At 32.9% G+C, this 21,364-nt stretch overlaps 1 protein-coding gene across 1 annotated transcript in view; it reads left to right on the top strand.

Moving 5' to 3' along the window:
* The window catches only part of LOC124371551 (bifunctional glutamate/proline--tRNA ligase-like), a gene marked incomplete at its 3' end in the record, with an annotated part of 75,248 nt that extends 54,192 nt beyond the window's left edge, over positions 1-21,056 (top strand). Inside the window, 14 exon segments of the mRNA XM_046829902.1 lie at positions 852-1,589; positions 2,297-2,464; positions 3,628-3,795; positions 5,929-6,024; positions 7,873-8,082; positions 8,184-8,336; positions 10,215-10,332; positions 11,632-11,771; positions 18,083-18,109; positions 18,111-18,152; positions 18,154-18,217; positions 19,580-19,647; positions 20,881-20,898; positions 20,900-21,056. Of these exon segments, the coding sequence (XP_046685858.1) occupies positions 852-1,589; positions 2,297-2,464; positions 3,628-3,795; positions 5,929-6,024; positions 7,873-8,082; positions 8,184-8,336; positions 10,215-10,332; positions 11,632-11,771; positions 18,083-18,109; positions 18,111-18,152; positions 18,154-18,217; positions 19,580-19,647; positions 20,881-20,898; positions 20,900-21,056 (2,167 nt within the window).
* Between the last annotated feature and the right edge of the window lie 308 nt (positions 21,057-21,364).

Here is a 21,364-nt window from a genome sequence, read left to right as displayed (position 1 = left end):
TGTAACGTGTTTTTCAATAACAACTCATCATTTTTTATTTGCTCTGGAGGATAGAAAGAGATTCTATTTTAATCGCATATATTTTATTTTGTACTAAAAAAAGGTCAGTCCGTGCTAGTCTGTATAGCTGTGTTCCTTGTATTTGCAGTTTTGTATGCATGAGAGATGTTTAAAATTAGAACATGATATAAAGATTACTGACTTGGGACATAAATAAGTTGGTGCTGTGTCATTGAGTTTCTTACATGTTTTTATTTTCTATTGTTCCCAGAGTAATTTTGTAATAGCAAACATGTATGTTTGCCCACACTACTACATTACTGGTGCTACTGTTAAGGTGGCTTGGGTTAGGTAATTCCGTTTGCTACTAATGATGGGGTCACAAAAGTGAAATATCCCTTCACATGATTGCCACCTACTTATTTTTATTAAATTGAAAGTCCCCTTGATTGAGTGGGGGCATTTGATTTTCAATCCTATTTTGTCTACATCGAAATCGTTTTCCAGTTAATTATTCACATTAAAAACTTGCAATTTTCTTTTACAAGTGAAGAGTTTTCGAAGTATAAATATTTTGTTGTTCACCACAAATTGAACATGTCTCTGTTATTAGATACAATTGTAGTTTTAAGAACAATCCCCTTGACGGATCTCTTGTGTATGTTTTTGTGGTAACTTCATCTTTGGTTTTGACTTTTGTGTTATTTCCATGTTTCAACTATTTTGTAAGCCAGTAAATAGTGCATTAAATTTAAAGAAAACTATTTTTTGGTTGGAATAAACTCATTAAAAACATTTATTTTAAGAATGTATTTTTATCAATCAACATAATACTATGAATTTTTCCCCAGGCTGTTATCGACACTGAGGTGAAGAAGTTGCTGTCTCTGAAGGAACTTAAGGCGTCATTGGAGTCAAAGAAGACTACAGATAAACCTGGTGGAGGTGATGCTAACAGTCTATCCCAGCAAATAGCAGCACAGGGAGAGAAGGTACGGCAGTTGAAGAGCGCAAAAGCTGCCAAGGATGTGGTCACGTCTGAGGTGAACACTCTGCTAACTTTGAAGGCAGAGTACAAGAAGTTGACCGGACAAGATTGGAGCGTGCAACCGCAGAAACCAGCAGAAATCGACAACAAGGACGTCGAAGCACTCAACCAAAGTATTGTCTCACAAGGGAATAAAGTGAGACAGCTCAAGAGTGAGAAGGCTCCCAAGGACGTGATCAATGCTGAAGTCCAACAACTTCTAGAGCTGAAGAAGGAATACAAGAAGAGTACGGGAACTGAATGGAAACCTCAGGAAACGGTGTCAGCACCCAGTAAGCAAAATAGTACAGCAGAGAATAGTGGAGGCGAATTGGTAGCAAAAATAGTATCTGATATCACAGCTCAAGGTGATGCTGTACGAACATTGAAATCTAAGAAGGCAGATAAAGCAACGGTTGATAAAGAAGTCAAAGTTTTGTTGGAGTTGAAGAAGAAATTTAAGGAGGCAACTGGACAAGATTATAGTCCTGAAGTAGCTCAGAAGGTATTAGGAACACAAGGCAACGTGGGAAAGAATTCAAAATCGAGCGGTACAATTGAGGTAAGAAATACCAAAAATAGTAATTTGTTTTTGTCTTGAGTATTCATACTGAAATTCGAACCAACTAGCTAGCTTGACACAATGTAAATTTACATGGTTTCAGGTCATGCAGAACCGGGATTAAGGGATACATTTTTATTTTTTATAAATTTACATTTCTTTAAAAAAATCTACATTTGATGTATGTTTTATTATATACATTTAATAAAAACAACAGTCATTTAAATATAAAATTTCATATGGAGATAAAAAATTGCTAAAGATAATAAGTTTTTATTTACATTCACGCACATAGATACAAACGTTAATAAAACCATAAACAAAATGTAAAATTTCAATATAGTATAGCCTAACATAAAATAACAAAAATGGTTATACATGGTATATAAAAAGTTATATGATGGTGTTCAAAGTAAAAGTAAAATAATGTTTTTTTTTAGTTACAACAAAATTGATTTATTAGTTCAAATACAGTGATAACATGACAATCTCTGTGGATTCAAGCATCTAAATGCTTCCTCAGGACATTCACTCACTAGTCTGCGTAGTTAAGTGTACTAAAAAATAATTAGGGTGTGATATGACATCCAACCTAGTTATAAAAGAAGTAAATTACGTTATAGAGCATTTTACTTCCAGTATATAAATGTTCATTTTAAATAAGTATAATTGTGATTAAATCTTGTCACACTTTACTATTAAACTAGGAAACTCTACCACCAGAAGCACAGAAGAAAAAACCAGCTACCAAAGAGAATATCGTGGAAGTGAACACAATGGCAGGAGACCAGACTGCGGAGCAGCAGCAGCTGACAGCACGGGTGAATCAGCAGGGAGATGTTGTGCGACAACTCAAGTCTTCCGGAGCTGATAAGGTGAAGTATTTATGACAAAACATCAACCACAGAGACTCCGAACATTTATTTACTAATAAAGTGAAATTTTATTTGTAAAAATGTTTTGAAGTAGAAGAATGAATAATCCTCTCTGTTTCATCCATAACCCTTCTGGGAATCATTTTTTCATCAGGTTGCAGGCCCTTTTTGAGTGTTTTGTATCCGTACTTCAAACATTTTGTAAAAAATATGTTTTTACTATAAACCTATATGTGTAACATTATTTTTTCATGAAACTGTGCAGTTATTTATGGTATAAAACCATTACACATATACTATAAAAAAAATACTACACTAATTTTTTTTAAAGTAGTGGGACTGCCCCTAGTAAAGTGTGATATTATTATAAATATTATAATCTGAGATAGCAAATTTATTCTTCATTTTATCTAATTTCAGAATATATGTATATAATGGTATCCAGATTATCTTGAAGTAAAATTACATATATTGTAAAAACCATAAATAGTAAATGAAAGGCTAAATTTATTACTATGCGTACAATTATATTATAAAAAATTTACAAAAAATATAATTCATACACTAAGTGTTTCCAAAATATACCAAAATTTAGGGAACTGTGTGCACTACAAAAACAATAAATAAATTAATAACTAACTTCTATATTTTTTATTTTTACAAAATAGTGGGATGTACCTGAATTTGTTACTATTTTGTTGGGTACGATTATTTAAAAAAATAAAAATATCTATATAATCCCTCCACTAAATATTTCCAAAATGTATACCCGTACCATAGCTACATTATGTGTAGCATAATTACTTAATAAACTTAGAGATAAAATTTTAATGTAAAGCAATCCTGGTTTTTTTCAACAATAGTTAAAAAGGTATGTTGTGACTTAGTTCAATTAATTGTTATAACATGATTAAAAAACTTACATTTTCAACCAGATTAGTTCCTTGTATTGGTTTACGCACATCCATAAGTTGATGAGGGGGAGTAGATGTTATTTTTCTGTTGGCAGTTCTCGTAAACAAGGTGTATTGAACTGTTTATAATAAACAAAAGAAACAATGACCAATAATAATTAAATCACGAGCGGATTTATGATCCAGAATTATGGAACTGAATACATTTCATTCTAGGTTTTCTTCTTAGAACTGTTATTTATTTTTCAGGCTGCAGTAGACGAAGCGGTGGCACTGTTGCTTACCCTAAAGGAAGAGTATAAGAAGGTGACTGGCACGGAGTTCCCGACAGCTAAACGTGCTGCTACTACTAAGAAGGAGAAACAGCCTCCAGCTGAGAAGCCCAAGAAAGAGAAGGCTAAAGAAAAGACTCCTGAGGTTAGTTTTTACAAATTATAAAGAAATTTTATCTCTCTTTGGTTGGTTACCATTAAAGTATTCTTGACTGTCTTTAAATAAACCAATAAAAGATGTACCAAGGGATCAAAAAATGTATAAAGTAAATCAATGGGTCAGAATTTTCATGTGTAGCGAATGTAAAGTTGGTAACTTTTTAGAATTAAGTTTTTATTGTAGCCTATTGGTGATCAAATTTATTGTAGATATTCATTCCAGTCACTGGTGTAAAATCTGAATATATAATATAATTAATTTGCAACCTTGTACTTTTATTTTATTGGCAATTTACATTAATAGGTCTAAAATATCAGAACAGTAATGCCACGCCTATTGTACAGCCTGGTTTATATATTATTTTTATTTATAGTATTATTAAAAGCTCATAAAAAATGCAACTGGTACCGAAAAGTGTGAAACTAGTTGCTGTTGTAAAAATAAGTGAGAAAAAAAGATCAGTAGCACTACATAGCAGAGAGTAAATTCAGCTGATTCTTCAACTTCTACATACAACTGCGTTTTAATAAATGTTTAAAACATTCAGTAGACTAGTAATGGCATTCAAGCAGTCTACAAGACTTTATTATAACTATGGGGAAAAATTAATACATTCATGACGATGTGTATCCCGTCGGATACACGGGATCTTTCACAACTGCCATTGTGTACCCGATCGGGTACATATTGGTCTTTTGTAAAGTGTGTTGTGCGCCCGATAGGGTACACGTTGCTATGCATTTCAACTGAAGCCTCCTACAGTTACTATGAAATTTAATAGTTCGAGCTGAAAGTTTATAGTTAGCACCAGCTTATTTTACCATATAATATTTAATAATTGTCTATTGATATATATTTAAGTAATAATCAATACCAAATATAAAAAAGAATTGTTCTTGCACAATAGAGAATTTTCAGGTAGATTTTTATTGCTGACATATATTTTCTACTTAATTTGATGTTGAAAACTTGTTGTTTTGTAATTGTTAATTATTCACTTTAGTTGTTAAATTTATCATGCTACTATTTTTAACGTCACTATTCTATATTTTTCTCATTTGATTTAAATTGTGTTGAAATTTAACATTATTATTACTCTAATTTACTTTACTCCCAGGGCCATTTATATCGGAGGTGATATTTAGCCGCACCAACAAAGCTCCTCCATCTTGAAAGGTCCTCTGCATCTTCCTCTGAAGCGCCCACCTTCTCCATATCAGCCTTCACCTGTTTCCACCATCTCACTTTCGGTCTCCCACGGGGTCGTCTTCCTTCTGGGTTACCGTACATTACCCTCCTCAGTTTGCATTCCTCTTCTCTTCTCAAAACATGGCCTGCCCAACGGAGTCTTCTGCACTTTATTTCTCCTATTACATCCGTACTATTGTAGAGCTCCCTGATTTCTCTATTATGTTTTCTTCTCCATACCCCTTGTTCATATGGTGGCCCATAAATTTTTACGTAAAATTCTATTCCCGAAAACTAGAAGCTTTTTCTCATCCTTCTTATTTAGCCTCCACGTTTCGGATCCGTACAAAAGCACTGGACATATAATTGTTTTGTATATTCTAGTTTTAGTTTTGTGAGAGAGATTTGGTTGAAAGTATCCTATTATTATTACAATGTGATTATTTTAATTATGAGTTGTAATTATTATTTATTAATTTTCTGCAAACTTTAATTTCAAATCATTAATTCACTGCTAAGATTCAGTATTTACACTTTAGTTTTAGTTTGACACTGTGTAAAGTATAGGGCTATATAACTGTGCAGTGTTATTTGTCAGTGAAAATTATATTTTACATATAATATTAGATTTAACATGGGATGTTTTTGACATTCACCTTTACTACTTTTGTGTTTCTCTGCAATAAAGACGTTTATTGATTGACAACTTAGCTGGCCAATGATCTTTTGATCCCAAAATCAACAGACTTCCTCCTTGGACCAATAGGAGTTTGTGTAAAAAGTTTAAAGTTTCTGCCATCTTTTTATCAAGAGTTGTTGCACAGACAGCAGCATGATTTTAAGATAAGGTGTTGGTTGGTCCTTAATAAATCAACTTTATTTACTGCAGGAAATGTGTTTTGTTTTACTAAAGTACTGTGTCAATGGCAGGTAGATGAAAGTGGAGCTGCCGGAGGTTTAAAGAAACAAACACGTCTTGGGCTAGAAGCCAAAAAAGAAGAAAATCTGCCAGATTGGTACTCTCAGGTGAATTTCATAACTTTTAATTTTTATACTTCTTTATAATCTCATTTTAATAAACTGTGCCGAAATATGGAATTAACCCTCTGTCTTTATTTTGGTATTTCCTTACACTAGTACATGTTTTCAATTTCACAATTTCAGTTTTACAAGTTATCAAAGTTGGTTATTAACAAAATTACATTTAATACTATTAGTGCCAGTTGTTTTATTATAAATTGTGTCAAAAAGTGTCAGACTATTTTTTTCATTTTTTTCATAAGTTTAGTAAAATTGCTGTTGTTTTTTATTTATTAAATTTGGAATAAAAACATGTTTTTATTTTGTTTCCAATAACAAAATTCATCAAAGCAACCCTATATTTAAGTCTGTTATATAATGAAAAGGTACACACACAAATTTTATTTACAATTTTTTTATAAGTGAATAAATTACATAAGTCAAAATCGTCCATGTTATTGAAGAGTACATTTAATTTACTTCCTTTAACGGAGCTTTAAATTTAGTCAGAATGAGATCTAGCAGGCCTAAACTACCTCGAAAGCTGTTGTGATGCCTTCAAGGAACTCAAGATCCTGACGGTCCCAGCGCTCTACATGCAAGAGGCAATCATGCATGCTGTTCTCACCAATCAAACCCGACAAAGAGACATACACAACCAAAATACACGCCATGCTTCAGATTTTGCTCTGTCGCCTCACCATCTAACACTTTTTACAAGCAAGCCTTCCTATAAGGGAGCCTTGCTCTACAATCAACTACCAGTCCACCTCAGAGAAAAAACCAGAAAGCCACCTCAAGAAACATCTCACAGTCTGGTTCCAGGAGCGACCTTTTCTACTCTATTCAAGAATTTTTAAATCCTGTAACTCTCAACTATTAACATTCTTTAAACTATCTCATGTATTGACGCATTGTACTGTTCTCTATGAATATGTGAAATAAAGAAAATTGTCTAATACTTTTTAAATGTTAAAATTTTTCAAACATAAAATACTTAAAATTCACACAGGAAACACACAGAAACACCTCAAATATATTTACGAAGAGGTATCCAAAAGTAACTGTAATAACATTGCCATGGACAAGGATCATGCAGTACGCATTCCTGCCAGTAGGCATGATAGTACAACTCATTGCCAGTTCTGTGCCGCCTGAGTTCTCGGCTTGGCTTGTTCTGTTCATTTGCAGTAGGTCGCGTCGCAGCACGCCCTGAGCGGCAGACTCACTCACCCCATTTCCAACCTCATTTGTAGTTAAACTACGCAGTTGATATAAAAATATAGCGAGTAAAATTTATGTTCAGGACTTTTGCTACAACTTTCCCACTGATGAAATTCACCTAACCAAATAAACAAAAACAACTCAAGAAGCATATTTTTTAGTTTTTAGAAGTTTTGTTACTTTTGTATTTATTTGTTACTTTACTTATTTATAATTTAATTTTATAAATAAGTAAAGCAAATTTGACTTTCTAAACTGCTTATAATCATGCCAATATAATTTTGCCCAAGAGTATGAAGTTCCAGAATTTTATTACAACTGTAGCGCAGCAAATTAAAACCGAGCACCAGTTTTGGACATGGTTTAATGGTTTCACTAATAAAGGGACTTTGGTTTCAACATCTGTAATGGCCTTTATATGAGAATGCCCAGTCTATTTCTTTCTTTGGTCTGTTTTTTATGGTTACAGCTGATGTTTTGGTGCTCCCACACACATATCAAAATTGATATCTCTAGTTTCCATTGACTAAAGACTAACAATGAATTGTTTTAGACCATCAAGAAACTTCCCTCTTACTGTATGGGAGAAGAAACTGAAATTTGTCTTGAATGTATTGATATATGTCAAAGGTAATCACGAAAGGGGAGCTGATAGAATACTACGATGTGAGTGGTTGCTACATCTTGCGCCCTTGGGCCTTCACCATTTGGGAGCAAATCCGTGATTGGCTGGACTTGCGCTTCAAGCAGCTGGGAGTTAGAAACTGCTACTTTCCGATGTTTGTTTCTCGCAACGCCCTCGAGAAGGAGAAAACCCATATTGCAGACTTCGCTCCTGAGGTAGGTAGTATTGAGTGTGAATTGTTACTAATAATGTTAAAATATGTCCTAAATTATAAGCAGTTGTGTGAGTTGAAAATTAAGAGAGTTTTTGTTGAAAGGTGGCGTGGGTGACTAAATCAGGAGAGTCGGATCTCGCAGAACCGATAGCCATCCGACCCACCAGTGAGACAGTGATGTACCCTGCGTACGCCAAGTGGATACAGTCCTACCGTGACCTACCTCTCAAACTGAACCAGTGGAACAATGTTGTGGTAAATATTGGTGTTATACGATAAACATTAACTCTTACTTAATGCGTTTACAATCCAATGTTATTTAATTCCTAGCTAGACATGATAAAAAAGTCTGTGATGAAATGATCCTTTCCAAAATTCAATTATTCCTTTGAATATTAAAATTATTATAAACTGATACAGTGGTGTATCAAATAACCTGAGGGTATGAAGTATAAGTCTTACTAACTAACCCAGTAACTGTTAAGTGTGTGTTTGTGGACTTCATCACATGTGTTATTATATGTCACATGATAAAATACCATGTGAGTGTGTTTCGCTTGTTTAAACATTTGTTAACATATTGTGATTATCTTATTACCATCATTGCTACCTCTAAGACCAATGTAATAATTTTAGGGTTTTATTTCAATCTTTTTGACCATTTGAGCTCAAGATAAATACAGTTCTTATCGGACCGAGACAAACCTTAGGAACAGTGAAAAATTGGTTAACCGAAATAAAGGGGGAGCAGCCATTTCAGATAGCCAATTTTTTGGTTGATTAAGTTTCATCTCAATATAACTTATTAGAATGGTTGCGCTAACCCTTTGACTGCCTAATGTGATCGGCCCACGGGTATTTCCGAAAAGTGTTGAGGGACGATTTCATCGGCCCGTGGGTTTTTACAAAAAGTGCGGTTTTTTCAAACTTGGTAACTTATACTTGTTCCTACTTATATAGGGAACAATGAAAAGTTGCATACAAATGTATTAAGATCAAAAAAATTACAACACGTAATAAACTTTTGTTTTTTTTATATATATATATAAAATATATATATATATATATATATATATATATAAAAACTAATATATAATATATATATATATATAAAAACTAATATATAATATATATATATATATATAATTTTAAAATGTTAACAGATTTTGTCATCTAAATAAATATTGTCATATCTTACTTTTCCGCCAGCACAATAAAACAAAAATCATTCCATTATGTGTATTTTTGAAAAAATGTTGAATTATCTTGTGGAACACTACACCAATAATTAACTTAACAAAAATCAAATCTCAGTTGTAAAAAAATTATAACTCAGTTATACAGATACTTACTTTTTTGAAATTTGGTTTGTTTTTTCCTATATACATAAGGAACAATAAAAAATATGCATACAGATAAATTTTTATAATAAAGTTACAATTGTTTTTTTCCAAAATTTCCAAAATTTAAAAATTTAATTTTTGTTTGTAGTATTTTTTTTTTTAAAAATGTTTATGTGTGTTATCATTTAAATAAATATTACAAGTTATAACCTACTTTCCCCCTAAGTAATAAAAGAAAATACCATCTCTTTCTGTTTTTAATTGCTAATTTATGAATTATTTGGCTGAACAACGCAAACACCAAAAGAGTGCTGGGCACTCATAGGGTTTAGGACATAAATTACGTAGAAATGCAACTAAAGTAAATTTCTGTAAGTTATGCTTTGGACACAATGTTCTGGTGTCAAATAAACTGTTTTACTTAGTTTTTGTAAACACTTTAATCCTTTGTGAAAATATTCTAGTTGACCCGGGTTTTGGTAGACCGATTTCGGTTCGGTACTGGGTTTAAGTACCTTTTTAGCTGAACAGTACAAAAGCTGATATCTTTTTGAGAGAAGTTCACTATACATGGTTTATAGTAATAATAAACTTCCATTTTTCAAATCACATAGTTGCCTTACATTTTGTACACAATGTTAATGTGATTTAATTGATAAATGTTATTATGTTATAAAAGCATTCTTCCTTACAGTATGCTGATTATAATCATCTGGGTTAATTTGACATAGTTTCATTTTGTTTATTTTCCTGTGTGTTTATTTTTATTTATTTTGTTTATGTTATCTAGAGGTGGGAGTTCAAACACCCACAGCCGTTCCTGCGAACACGAGAGTTCCTGTGGCAGGAGGGTCACACTGCGTACGCCTCCCAGAAGGATGCCCAGGAAGAGGTCTATCAGATATTAGGTACAGTGATATTCGTAAAAATCACCAGAAATAACTGAGCAATCAGATGTAAATTATTGTATGACCAGCATTTGTGAAATTAGTTTTAACGAATAAGATTTTCAGAATAATTAGGCAAGTAGGTATGAGCTTGGTAATAATAACTGCGCAGACTCCTATATTTTAATGTACAGACTTTTCCAAGAAATTCCAGTTTTATCGATAGGTTTGTGATGTATTATTTCTGAACTCTTGCAGAATATCAACAGGAAACTACTGTACTTATTTTACCATACAGTATTACATTAGTTTAATATGGTAACAAAATTCTAAAATTTCCTCAGGCTATAAAAATTTAACCAAATAAAAATAAACTTTATCAAGAGATATTTAAAGTAAGCTCAAATAAGTAAAGGTGTTATCGATATACATTATTTCCCAAGTGCTTGAGGATTAGAAAAAGAGGACAAGTAAAAAAGTAAGTAATATGGCAATGTCTAGGTTAAAAAAAATTCAATTCCACAAAATTATGAATTTAGAGATAGGTTTTAAAGATTGCAGACTCTCATAGGGCAATTTTCTATAGACTTTTGGGATTTTCACTGATTATGTCTCCCATAATACAAAACTACTATAATTAGTATTTACATGTATGATTAATTATGAGGTTTTTTTTTCATTCTCCGATCTCATGCCATGATGGCCAGACACGTGGCAGGCTTGTGGAATAATACATTAGATAATTCATTTCTCACACTTCTTGCACATAAGTGAAAATGTTATGGATTGTTACACTGTTTGTGAACAGTAAATTACGGATATCTTAGTCCTCAACTGCTCCAGCACTGTTTTTAATGTGATTTAATTGCAAAATCACATTAATCCAGAGCTTGTTCCTGCCCTCTGTCAGGATTAAAGATGAGAGCTAACCCTGCAGATTTTAGCTCCGGATTATCTCATTTTCCTCAAATTCCGATGTCCTGAAGCCATTTGGATTCTGTCAGATTGCAACTTTTGTAACCTTATACTCATAAAGCCAATGTTCACATACAAAGCTCAGGGTCGGGATCAAAAACCTGTTTTAAATTATGATCAAGAGTTAATTCCGGGCTCGTGAACTGCCTCTATATGTTTTTCCTTCAAAATCACTGTATAATTCTGACAACTTAACTATATCAGTTCCTGGGTTAAACTAGTCATGTACAATTTTTTTAAATAAAATTGCAAACTACAGTGTACATAATATTAAAATTTTCATTTTAACTTAATTTTAAAATCTGAAAATAATAATGATTGTTATCGTCTGTTATCAATGTTTAGAGCTGTACGCTGGGGTGTATGTGGATCTTCTTGCCATTCCCGTGATAAAGGGTCGGAAAACTGAGAAAGAACAATTTGCTGGGGCGGACTTCACGACCACCGTAGAGGCCTTCATATCAGCCAGTGGTCGGGCCATTCAGGTAAACTGTCCAGAGTGTTGATAAGTAACTTCTGGAGATGGTTATAGTGACTCAAATAGATTTGTATTATTTTGTGAGATGTTATTTAATGAAACAACTGGTAACTGTTTAGATGAAACACTTTTGTGGAGGTTGAGTCAGTGGACGCTGTGTCGGACTTGACTCCTGAAATCTGGAGTGATATTTGTCTGAAGAGATCGAAAGAAAGTCGGCTATGAAGAAGCTCAAAATGAACTCGTTGAATCGTTTTGTCATCAGAGACACCTAGACCACAAGATATAGTGTAATGTAGGTGAAGAGGTATTGTCATTGTCTCATCAGATGCACAATTGAGTGCATTACGATGTGATAGACATAATCTCTAAGCAAGGTGGAGCAGCCGAGTTTTCTACACATGAAGTAGCTGTGGTGGGAAGGGTTGATTCCATGTGATTGTTGAGTTGAGCTCCAATTCTCCTTTCTCCTAGTGGTTTATACCTCCTCACCTATATTATACTATATTTTGTAGTCTACAAGATACAAGATTGTTTATTTTCCATTAAGTAATACAGTGATTACAATAGGCATTGTCAGTTACATTTTGTTATTATCTACAAACAAGATTATTCAATGTCATAAATAAACATATAGATACACACAAAAATAAATAGCACATATAACACAGACATTATAAAATATTACATAAAATAAATTAACAGTTATTATCAAGTTTGTAAAATTGATCCTGCTAAAGCGTTCGTGTCACATGTCATGTACTCCTCAATATTATAAAATGGATTTTATGCCAACCAACCCTTGAGTAATAATTTAAATTTATTTAGTTCAAGGTACCAACATTCCTTTGGCAGTTTATTAAAAAGTGCAATGTTCATGCAATAATGGCTGACCTGGGCTTTCTTGAGCCTTACAAATGGTAATTCTAGCTTATACTTAGATCTCGTATTATAATTGTGTATGTCCTGTCTTAGCTGGTAATTATGAATATTTTCCCTAACATTGACTAGAGCGGAGAAAATATACATGTTTATAACAGTCATTTATTTTATATTCTTTAAAAATAGGACGACAGTGTTCTCTACTACCAGTATTTTTGATAACCCTTAGTGCCATTTTTTGCCATATCAAAACTCTCTGAACCCCACAGCTGTTCCCCCATAGATTTATACCATATGATAATATAGAATGAAAAAAAGCATAATATGACATAATTAACATTTTTTTACTAACACAGAGACTTAATTTACGTAACAAATATATAACTCTAGATAACTTAACACATAATTGACTAGTATGATTATCCCAGCTTAGTTTGCTATCCAGGTGAATTCCTAAAAGTTTAACAGAACTCTTTGTGCTGTTGTTGTCCAAAGAGAAAAATATTTCTTCGGTTTTACCAGCATTTACAGTCAACATATTGTTTTTGAACCATTCAAGCGCTATTTGTAAAGATTGATTTTGCAATGTATCTAAGTCATTAAGGTGTTTGCTTGAATTGAATAAAGTTGTGTCGTCCGCGTATAAAACTGATGCACAGGGCATACTATTGGCAAAATCATTAATGGCTATAATAAACAAAAAAGGACCAAGTACCGATCCTTGTGGTACACCAACTTGCACATTTTTGTAATCTGAGAAATCAGAACCCTGAATCACAATTTGACTTCTGTTTGTTAAAATATGATGATAACAAGAAAAGTTCTTTACCCCTAACTCCGTAGCTGTGTAATTTTTTAACAAGAAGCTTGTGTGGTATACTATCAAATGCTTTTGACAAGTCAATTAGAGTAGCAGAGCATGGATCTCTGTTTTCAAAACTTATGAGGACCTTTTCAACAATTGATTGAACTGCTTTTGATGTGTTTTTTCCTGGTAAAAATCCAAACTGTTCTTCACACAAAAGCGAGCTACTGTCAAAAAAATTATACAGCTGATCTTTAACACAACACTCAAATATTTTACTCACTATAGGGACTAATGATATTGGCCTGTAGCTAGAGGGACTGTTTCTATCACCTTTCTTGAATATTGGTGTAATCCTCACTACCTTAAGTTTGCTAGGAAAAATCCCTTGATCCAAAATCATATTAAATATATATATTAAAGGTTCAGCTATTGTGTCTATTATTTCTTTAAATATCTTATTAGAAAACCCATAGAAATCTTCACTTTGTGATGAGCTAAATTTAGATACACACAACAAGACATCCTTGACAGTAATGGGTTTCCAAGTAAAGTACTTTCTTTCAAAGGATCTACAAGAGATAAAACTGTTTACATTTTGAATAGCTAAATCAAATTTATCATTTGGATGTAGGTTATTCATTTGGCTAACACAATTTACAAAATAATTATTAAAAGTATCAGAATCAATTGTAGTCTTTTGATATTCCTTGTTACAGTTTGATTCAGACTTAATAACATTCCAAGCAGCTTTACACTTATTTTTGGATGATATAATGTAATTTTCAAAAGCAATTTGTTTGGCCTGTCTTATTTCAGCCTTGTATTGCTTTCTGATTGTAATGTATGCAGTTTTGTGAACATTTTCATCAGTAAGATCTTTGTGATTTTTATATATATCATAAAATACCATAACAGAATCCCTGTAGGATTTAAGTTGAGGTGTAAACCACTTATTTTTTATTTTATTTTTACTTTTGGACTCATTTACCTTTACATTTTTTACAGGGCAACATTCGTCATAATTAACACTTAATATGCTCAAAAAATAAGTCAAAGCTTCGTTTACATTAGCATACCGATACAAGTAATTCCAACTAAAGTTATTTAAATTTTCTTACAGATAAGATACAGCCTGGGTGTCTAAAGATCTAACCTGTTTAGTGATTACGTTAGCTCTACTTTTGAGATTGTCAAGGCTACTAAAGTTTGCTAAAACACCAAAATGGTCTGACATACAAGCATCTACAACTTTGCACTGCACTTCGTCATTGCTTATGTTAGTTATTATATTATCAATGCAAGCTTGGCCTCTAGTCGCTTCCATGTTGACACAATACATATTATATGATCGTAATAGGTTAAGAAAAGATTTTGTTGTTTGGTCATTTTCAAAAACATTAATATTAAAATCCCCTGTTAAAATAAAATTAGATGAGTATTTTTTACTTAAATACTCCAGAAAAATATCAAGACATTGAAAAAAAATTTCCACATTAGACTGTGGTGTCCTATAAATTGAAACAATGACAGTGTTTAACTTTGTTATGTAGGCAGCTGAGACTTCAAAGATGCTATTTATAGAAAATTTACTGACATTTATGACTGAAAACTCCAGGTGAGACTTGATAAAAATAGATGAACCCCCATTCCTAAGCGGTGGTTGCCTGCAGTAAACTCCAGCAAGACTGAAACCCTCTGGAATGTACAGAGGAATTTCTTCTGAGCACAGCCAGTGCTCATTTATTGTAACAACATTGCAGTCAATATAATTCAAAAATAACTCCAACATATCTAATTTGTTTCTAATGGATTGAATATTGATATGAAATACCTTGAAACCATTAAGACCTAGGTTGTTTCTATTATTAACTAAGGGTGAGGATCTGCAGGTGGTGGTTCCGAGTTTCCCAGATCAGCAGGAGTAGGCAGCCTGGGTTCCAGTTCCTCATAGTCATCACATCCAGGTGGTATTGGTTGTTGATCAGTCACCATTGATGCTACCAGTCCCTGTTCAGGGCTTTTCTTGGTAGGCTTCTCTGCTAATCGTTGTATTGCTTCAGATATCTTTCTTGCCAGCCACATTTTACCCCTGTAGTTGTAGTGTAAGCCCTGCTGAGGTGTGCAAGTGTCTTTCAGCCTCACTTGCCTGTACTAAGGTGACGTTTAGAGTTTCCAGAGACTTATTGGTTTTTCTGGACCCTCTTTATTCACAACTGACCATTCTGCAAGATCATATCTATTTAGTATATTAACAAGTACGATATTCATTTGTGAAAATTTATTTAATGTGTCTGTTATATTCTTCAAGGCTTCATTGGCTTCATTTTTTGCAACATCATTTGCACCGCATACTGACACCAATATGTCTCTTTCCTTCAGATTCAATTCCTCTATATTTTCATGATTTAAAATATCCTTGCTTCGACCACCAGGCTTGATAAAACCAAAAGCCTTATTGGATTTGCGTGCTTTGTTCAGATGATAGGCCAAGTCTCGTCCATGACTATCCCCGCAAATGAGAATTTCAGGTTGTACATTTTCAACGTTGACCATCTCATCTTCTTCTTCTCCCTCCTCATCAGCCACTGTTAGAGATGCAAAAGTATTTGTACATGGAAGAGCTGAAGGTAACAAAGGGCTCCTAGGCCTACTGGGTTTTTTATTTGATTGTGTCACTTGAGTCCAGGTGGATGATGATGAAGCAGATGATTTTGAAGTAGATTGTGATAGCTGCATAGGCGGAAAGCAATTAAAGCAGGTGCCCTTTAACAATGTTAATTCTTGAAGTTTATTTTCAAAAGAGGTGATCTCTTCCTGTAACATTGTTATAGCTGTTTTCAAACTTTCATTTTCACCCTTGTACTTGTTTAATTCATTTAATAAAATTTGAGTTTGAAAGTCAGGTCCGGTATTATCTTTGTCATCTAAACTTTTCTGTAAGCTCATACATTTTTCGATAAGTGCATTTAATTGATATTGAGTATCCATGTAGATTGGGGTATTAACAGCTTTATCATTAGAATTAATAACATCATTATATCTGTTAGGATGCATTCCATCTGACTTGGAACTAGTAGCAGACTGTACACTTGGAGTCTTTATCAAGTTGGTTGTTGTACTATTAGGCAGAGCAGTCACGGGTCCCATTTAAAATTTTTTATTGGGTGTAGTGTGAGTCAAAGTTTTAGTTATCACTGTAGGACTGAGCACCTGGCTTTTTTCAGCTTCATTAATAGCAAGTTGGAATTCTTTATTATTAATTTTCTTTTGAGAGAACTTAATTTTGTTTTCCTTAAACGAGCACAGGTCTTCAATATTAAGTAAATTAGTTTCATTAGTTTTGAAAAAGCATACCTTGTACTTAGCAGTATACTTAAAAGATGTTGTGTCAATTTGAATTATTTTGGCAGGCCAGTGACTGTGACCTTTGACCTTGGCAAAAACCACTTCATTGATTTTAAAAATTCTTATTAGTATTTTTCGGAGTCATCATTTAGCAAAACTGAGACTTTACCTATGTTAATAATTTGTAGGTTTTGTTTTGTTTTTTTTTTTAATAATATTCCAGCAAATAAGCTAGAAGAGTGAATTTAGCATTTATACAAGTAACTACTCAATTCATCACATGCAAAATACAATAAATTTTATTTGAACAACAACTTCAAAAGTTTGTTATATAAACAAAAACCAGCCGACAGTCTCATGCAGTTTGATAGTCAGCTGTCACTACAGCTGGTATCAGTTGATGTGATATTCAATTAGAACCACTGGTAGGACACACAATACTCAGATTGCCCAATATCAAAGAATGTGTGCAGGTGTTCAAAGACTGGTGCTCCAGCTTATCTTATCTGCTGGTCAAAGGTCCAGCTCTCCACAACAATGTATCCTTATCTGAGAGCCTATCCTATCAAACTGGTTAGAAACACTCACTTATATTCAAATTTGACAAATAAATTGAATTTTATCTCTTATTGTAAGTCAAACCTGTTTGTTATAGTTCATAAAATCTTCACAACAAAAAAACTGCTAATTTAGGTACCAATTATTAGAATAAAAACACACTAAAAACTGTATAAAATTGCACAAAATTGAAGAGCTGACTTGCACATGGACTGTAAACAAGAGGGGCATCCCCCACTCCAGATGTCTCTGATGTCCAAACGATGTAAAAGTTTTATTTTGAGCTTCTTTATCAATTTTATGTTTGATCTCTTAAGAGGAACATGACTGCATTGTTAACAGACTTGTTGAGTTTTTAAGGTAACTGGATAATAATATACACACATATGATTTATGTAACTTGCATATGAATATAAATAATAATAATATATTAAAAAATGTGTTATTAAAAGACTCTTTCAACTAGATGTTTGGCATTGCCATTTAAAAACTAGCCACATTTATATTTCTAAAAAAATAATTTTATTAAGTAATATATGTCAACAACAATAACGGTTTAGTGTACAGACTCACAAACAATAGCCAAGTTTATCAGTTTGTTTAATGTTTTATAACTATAAATTATTTGCCAAAAATACTTTGTGTTAAAGATAAAATAAGAATAGTATATCAAAAGATTTGTCATTTTATAAAAGACCAACTTATGTTATACTTGTGTAATACAGGGAGCGACATCTCATCACCTCGGCCAGAAACTTCTCAAAAATGTTTGAGATCATCTACGAGGACCCCGATACCCGATACCCAGGAGAAGCAATTTGTGTTTCAGAACTCATGGGGCCTCACTACAAGGACAATAGGTCAGTTTTTTGAGTTTTCTTTATATGAGGGCTTTCCAGAAATTAATAGATGTTTAAAATAAAAAATTAACAAAGTGATAGAGAAAACTTTTATTATGAACATTTGAAAGTTACAATCTTAAGCTATTTTTCAATATAACCCCCCTCCAATAATGGTTGAAATAGAGGTATTTATCACCGACAGAAGTTTTCGTTTCCACCTTTGTAGAAATCCACCACCTAAGACCCACTGGTGTGAAGTTCGGGTGTCATTATTGAAGCACTGCGTTGTGAAGGTTTATGTTATCAATGGTACCATGCACAATGCATTTTTTATTATTTTATTTTAGAGAAAATACTTTAAAAATTTACTGTTTCCGAAATTACAAAATGGCTGTGTATTAAGTGCAACGGAGGCCAATCTTATTTGGCAGACCCAAAACAGGTGACCCGAGTTCTGTTAGAAATTTTGTTATGTTCCGTAGTTGGCCTGCTGTTAAGCTACAGATGTTCTGATCACCGTTCATAATTTTGTTTATTTTTTTGACTCTGCAAGTCGTTATTTCAAATTTTTTGTTTATCGAGTTACTGTCTCAGATAGCTCTTTGTGTTTCAAGTTTAGCAAGTACAACGATAAACTTCATTTTAGCAAGAAATCAGAAGTTTTATTGGCCATTAACAGAGACATGGAGTTAAAATCTAAAATTTAAAATAAATATAATAAATTATGGAGTATCCTTATTATTTTTGTATTTACAACATATCACATTTTATATACTCCTCAACACTGTAAAATTCCTTGAGCTTAAGCCACTCTGACATGTTTGATTTAAATTGTTTGAAAGGTAAAGGTCTAACAAAAAGAGGAAGCTTATTCAATAATTTTAACTGCTGGTATTTATGGCTTTTATAATATTTTTCTAGCCTTATATTAGGAGTTCTTAGATTATCTTCTGATTTGGTATCATATTCATGGAGTGTACATTGTGTTTCAAGTCTATCTTCATTGTCTTTTATATATTATAGGTTATATAAAATATAAGTACATGCCAAGGTCATAATTTTAAGCCTAGAAAAATGTTGTCTGCGAGACTCTTGGTATGATAATCCAGCTAATGTTCTAATTGCAAGTTTAATTACGTTAAGGAATGTATCCTTTTACATTTTTTTATAATCAGCTGATATTAATGACTAGTTCGAGTACTGTAATTGTTTTTAATCTAATGTTTATATAAGCATCTTCCTATGTCAAAAGTACTATATTTTTAGCTTTTGTGACATGCAAGACAATCCAATGACTCAGATCGGTCATGAGTTTGGTTGAAGCTTCATTTGTTAGCTTAAGAAATAAATGTATTCACAACTAAAAAATGACTGTTGCAGGTGTGATGATCATGGTACATGCTGATAACAAGGGTCTCGTACTTCCTCCAAGGGTGGCAGCTGTCCAGGTTAGTCAAAACTATATACCGTCAAACCTATAATGACTTTTTAGCTGATAAGTGTAATTTTAACTTCCTTGTACTAATATTTTCGTTGTTTAAAATTGTTGGATTCATTCCTAATCATGGCATCTTTGATGTCAAAAAGGCCTATTTAAATAAAAATGTCTGTCAACCAAAATAAAACAACTACCTTGAAATCAAAGTTTAAAATCTTTTTATAATTGACTGATAAAAGTGAATTCTCCATGTTGATGATATTCCTGCGTATAAAATTATTTCTCCTATTCCTAGAACCAGTATAGAAATTTCTTGTACTGGTGCAGTATTTTGGGCTTAATTAAGTATATTGTATAGAATCTTTCTTGACTGATATTTGGCATTCACTGGTTCTATGTTTAACACATTGGCTGCGGCAGATGTGTATAGGTTCATGCTGGCTTGTTAGAGTACTCAATATCACTGAATATACAGCTGCAGTGAATGTGTTGGCTGATTTGTGTTTACTTAATTTTTTGAAAAATGAATGAATTTATTCTATCATCAAATGTACATCAATACAAAATTGTATCGGAATTAACTGACCACTTTTGCAAGTAGTGTGGTCAGTGGATAACAAAATAAAACAGGTTTCTTATCAGAGTCCATTCTGTGAATACTTGATGATATCAGCCGGTGCTGCTCCCCCAGGGCACCTGCACTACAGATTAATAATAGATAACACTGCATGAGTCACCAACAGAACTAAAATACTTTCCTTGTTACAATCTTTATCTTACAAACTAAAACACATATCTCAATATCCCTTCCTTCCCAACCAGAAACTAGAATTTATGCTAAATATATACAAGTAAAATACGTGATTCTTCGCTATTTACATATTTCTTCATGTTACTTAAATCCTAATTTATTTATACACATGATTTATATAATAACTAAAAATAATACTATAGGGGAAATATATTAATTTTAAAATGAGTTACAACAATTCTCTTGTAATAAACAACAACGTTCTTACTTTACTACGAAATTCTCTAACATTCATAGATATTTTAACGTTATAAGCCAATTTATTTAAAATATTTGGGCCATTGTAAAGAAAAGAATGATTTAGTATTGACTTGTTGACTTTAGGTGTTCTGAACATTCGCCGGTCTATGCTTCTGGTAGGATAATTTAGGCTTTGGTAGGAAAAGCTTAAAATTGAGAACTTTTTACAGCTGTGATGTGATCTGCCTGCAGGTTGTAATAGTCATGTGTGGGAGTGACGGTGAACCTGAAGGAAGCTGAGCGCAAGGCTCTGCTGAGTACGTGTCAGGACCTGGAGGCTAAGTTGAGTGCAGCGGACATACGAGTTCAAGGAGACTACAGGGACAACTATTCCCCAGGCTGGAAGTTCAACCACTGGGGAGCTCAAGGTGATAAATAATTAGTCATGGAGACACAATGTACAGGGTGATTCGCGAAGATGTGCAGAAACTGTGGGAGTTCATTCTACATGTAAAAATAATGAAATAAGTTTATACAAACATCTATCCAAAAATGCTTCATTAGTGAGTTAGGGCGAGCAAGAGATTTCACATGGATTTCATCTCACCATGTAGAACTAGGTCTTTCTGAAATTCTGGTAAGGTAGATTGGAGAATTCCATTGATTCTTATGGTTTTTGATCTGATAAATTGAATAACAAAATAGGTCCCAAATAGAACTTTAAGTTATGTAGTTT

This window comes from Homalodisca vitripennis, unplaced genomic scaffold, assembly GCF_021130785.1.
Source record: "Homalodisca vitripennis isolate AUS2020 unplaced genomic scaffold, UT_GWSS_2.1 ScUCBcl_1600;HRSCAF=5435, whole genome shotgun sequence".
NCBI lineage: Eukaryota > Metazoa > Arthropoda > Insecta > Hemiptera > Cicadellidae > Homalodisca > Homalodisca vitripennis.
This window is presented reverse-complemented; position numbering and strand designations above follow the sequence as displayed.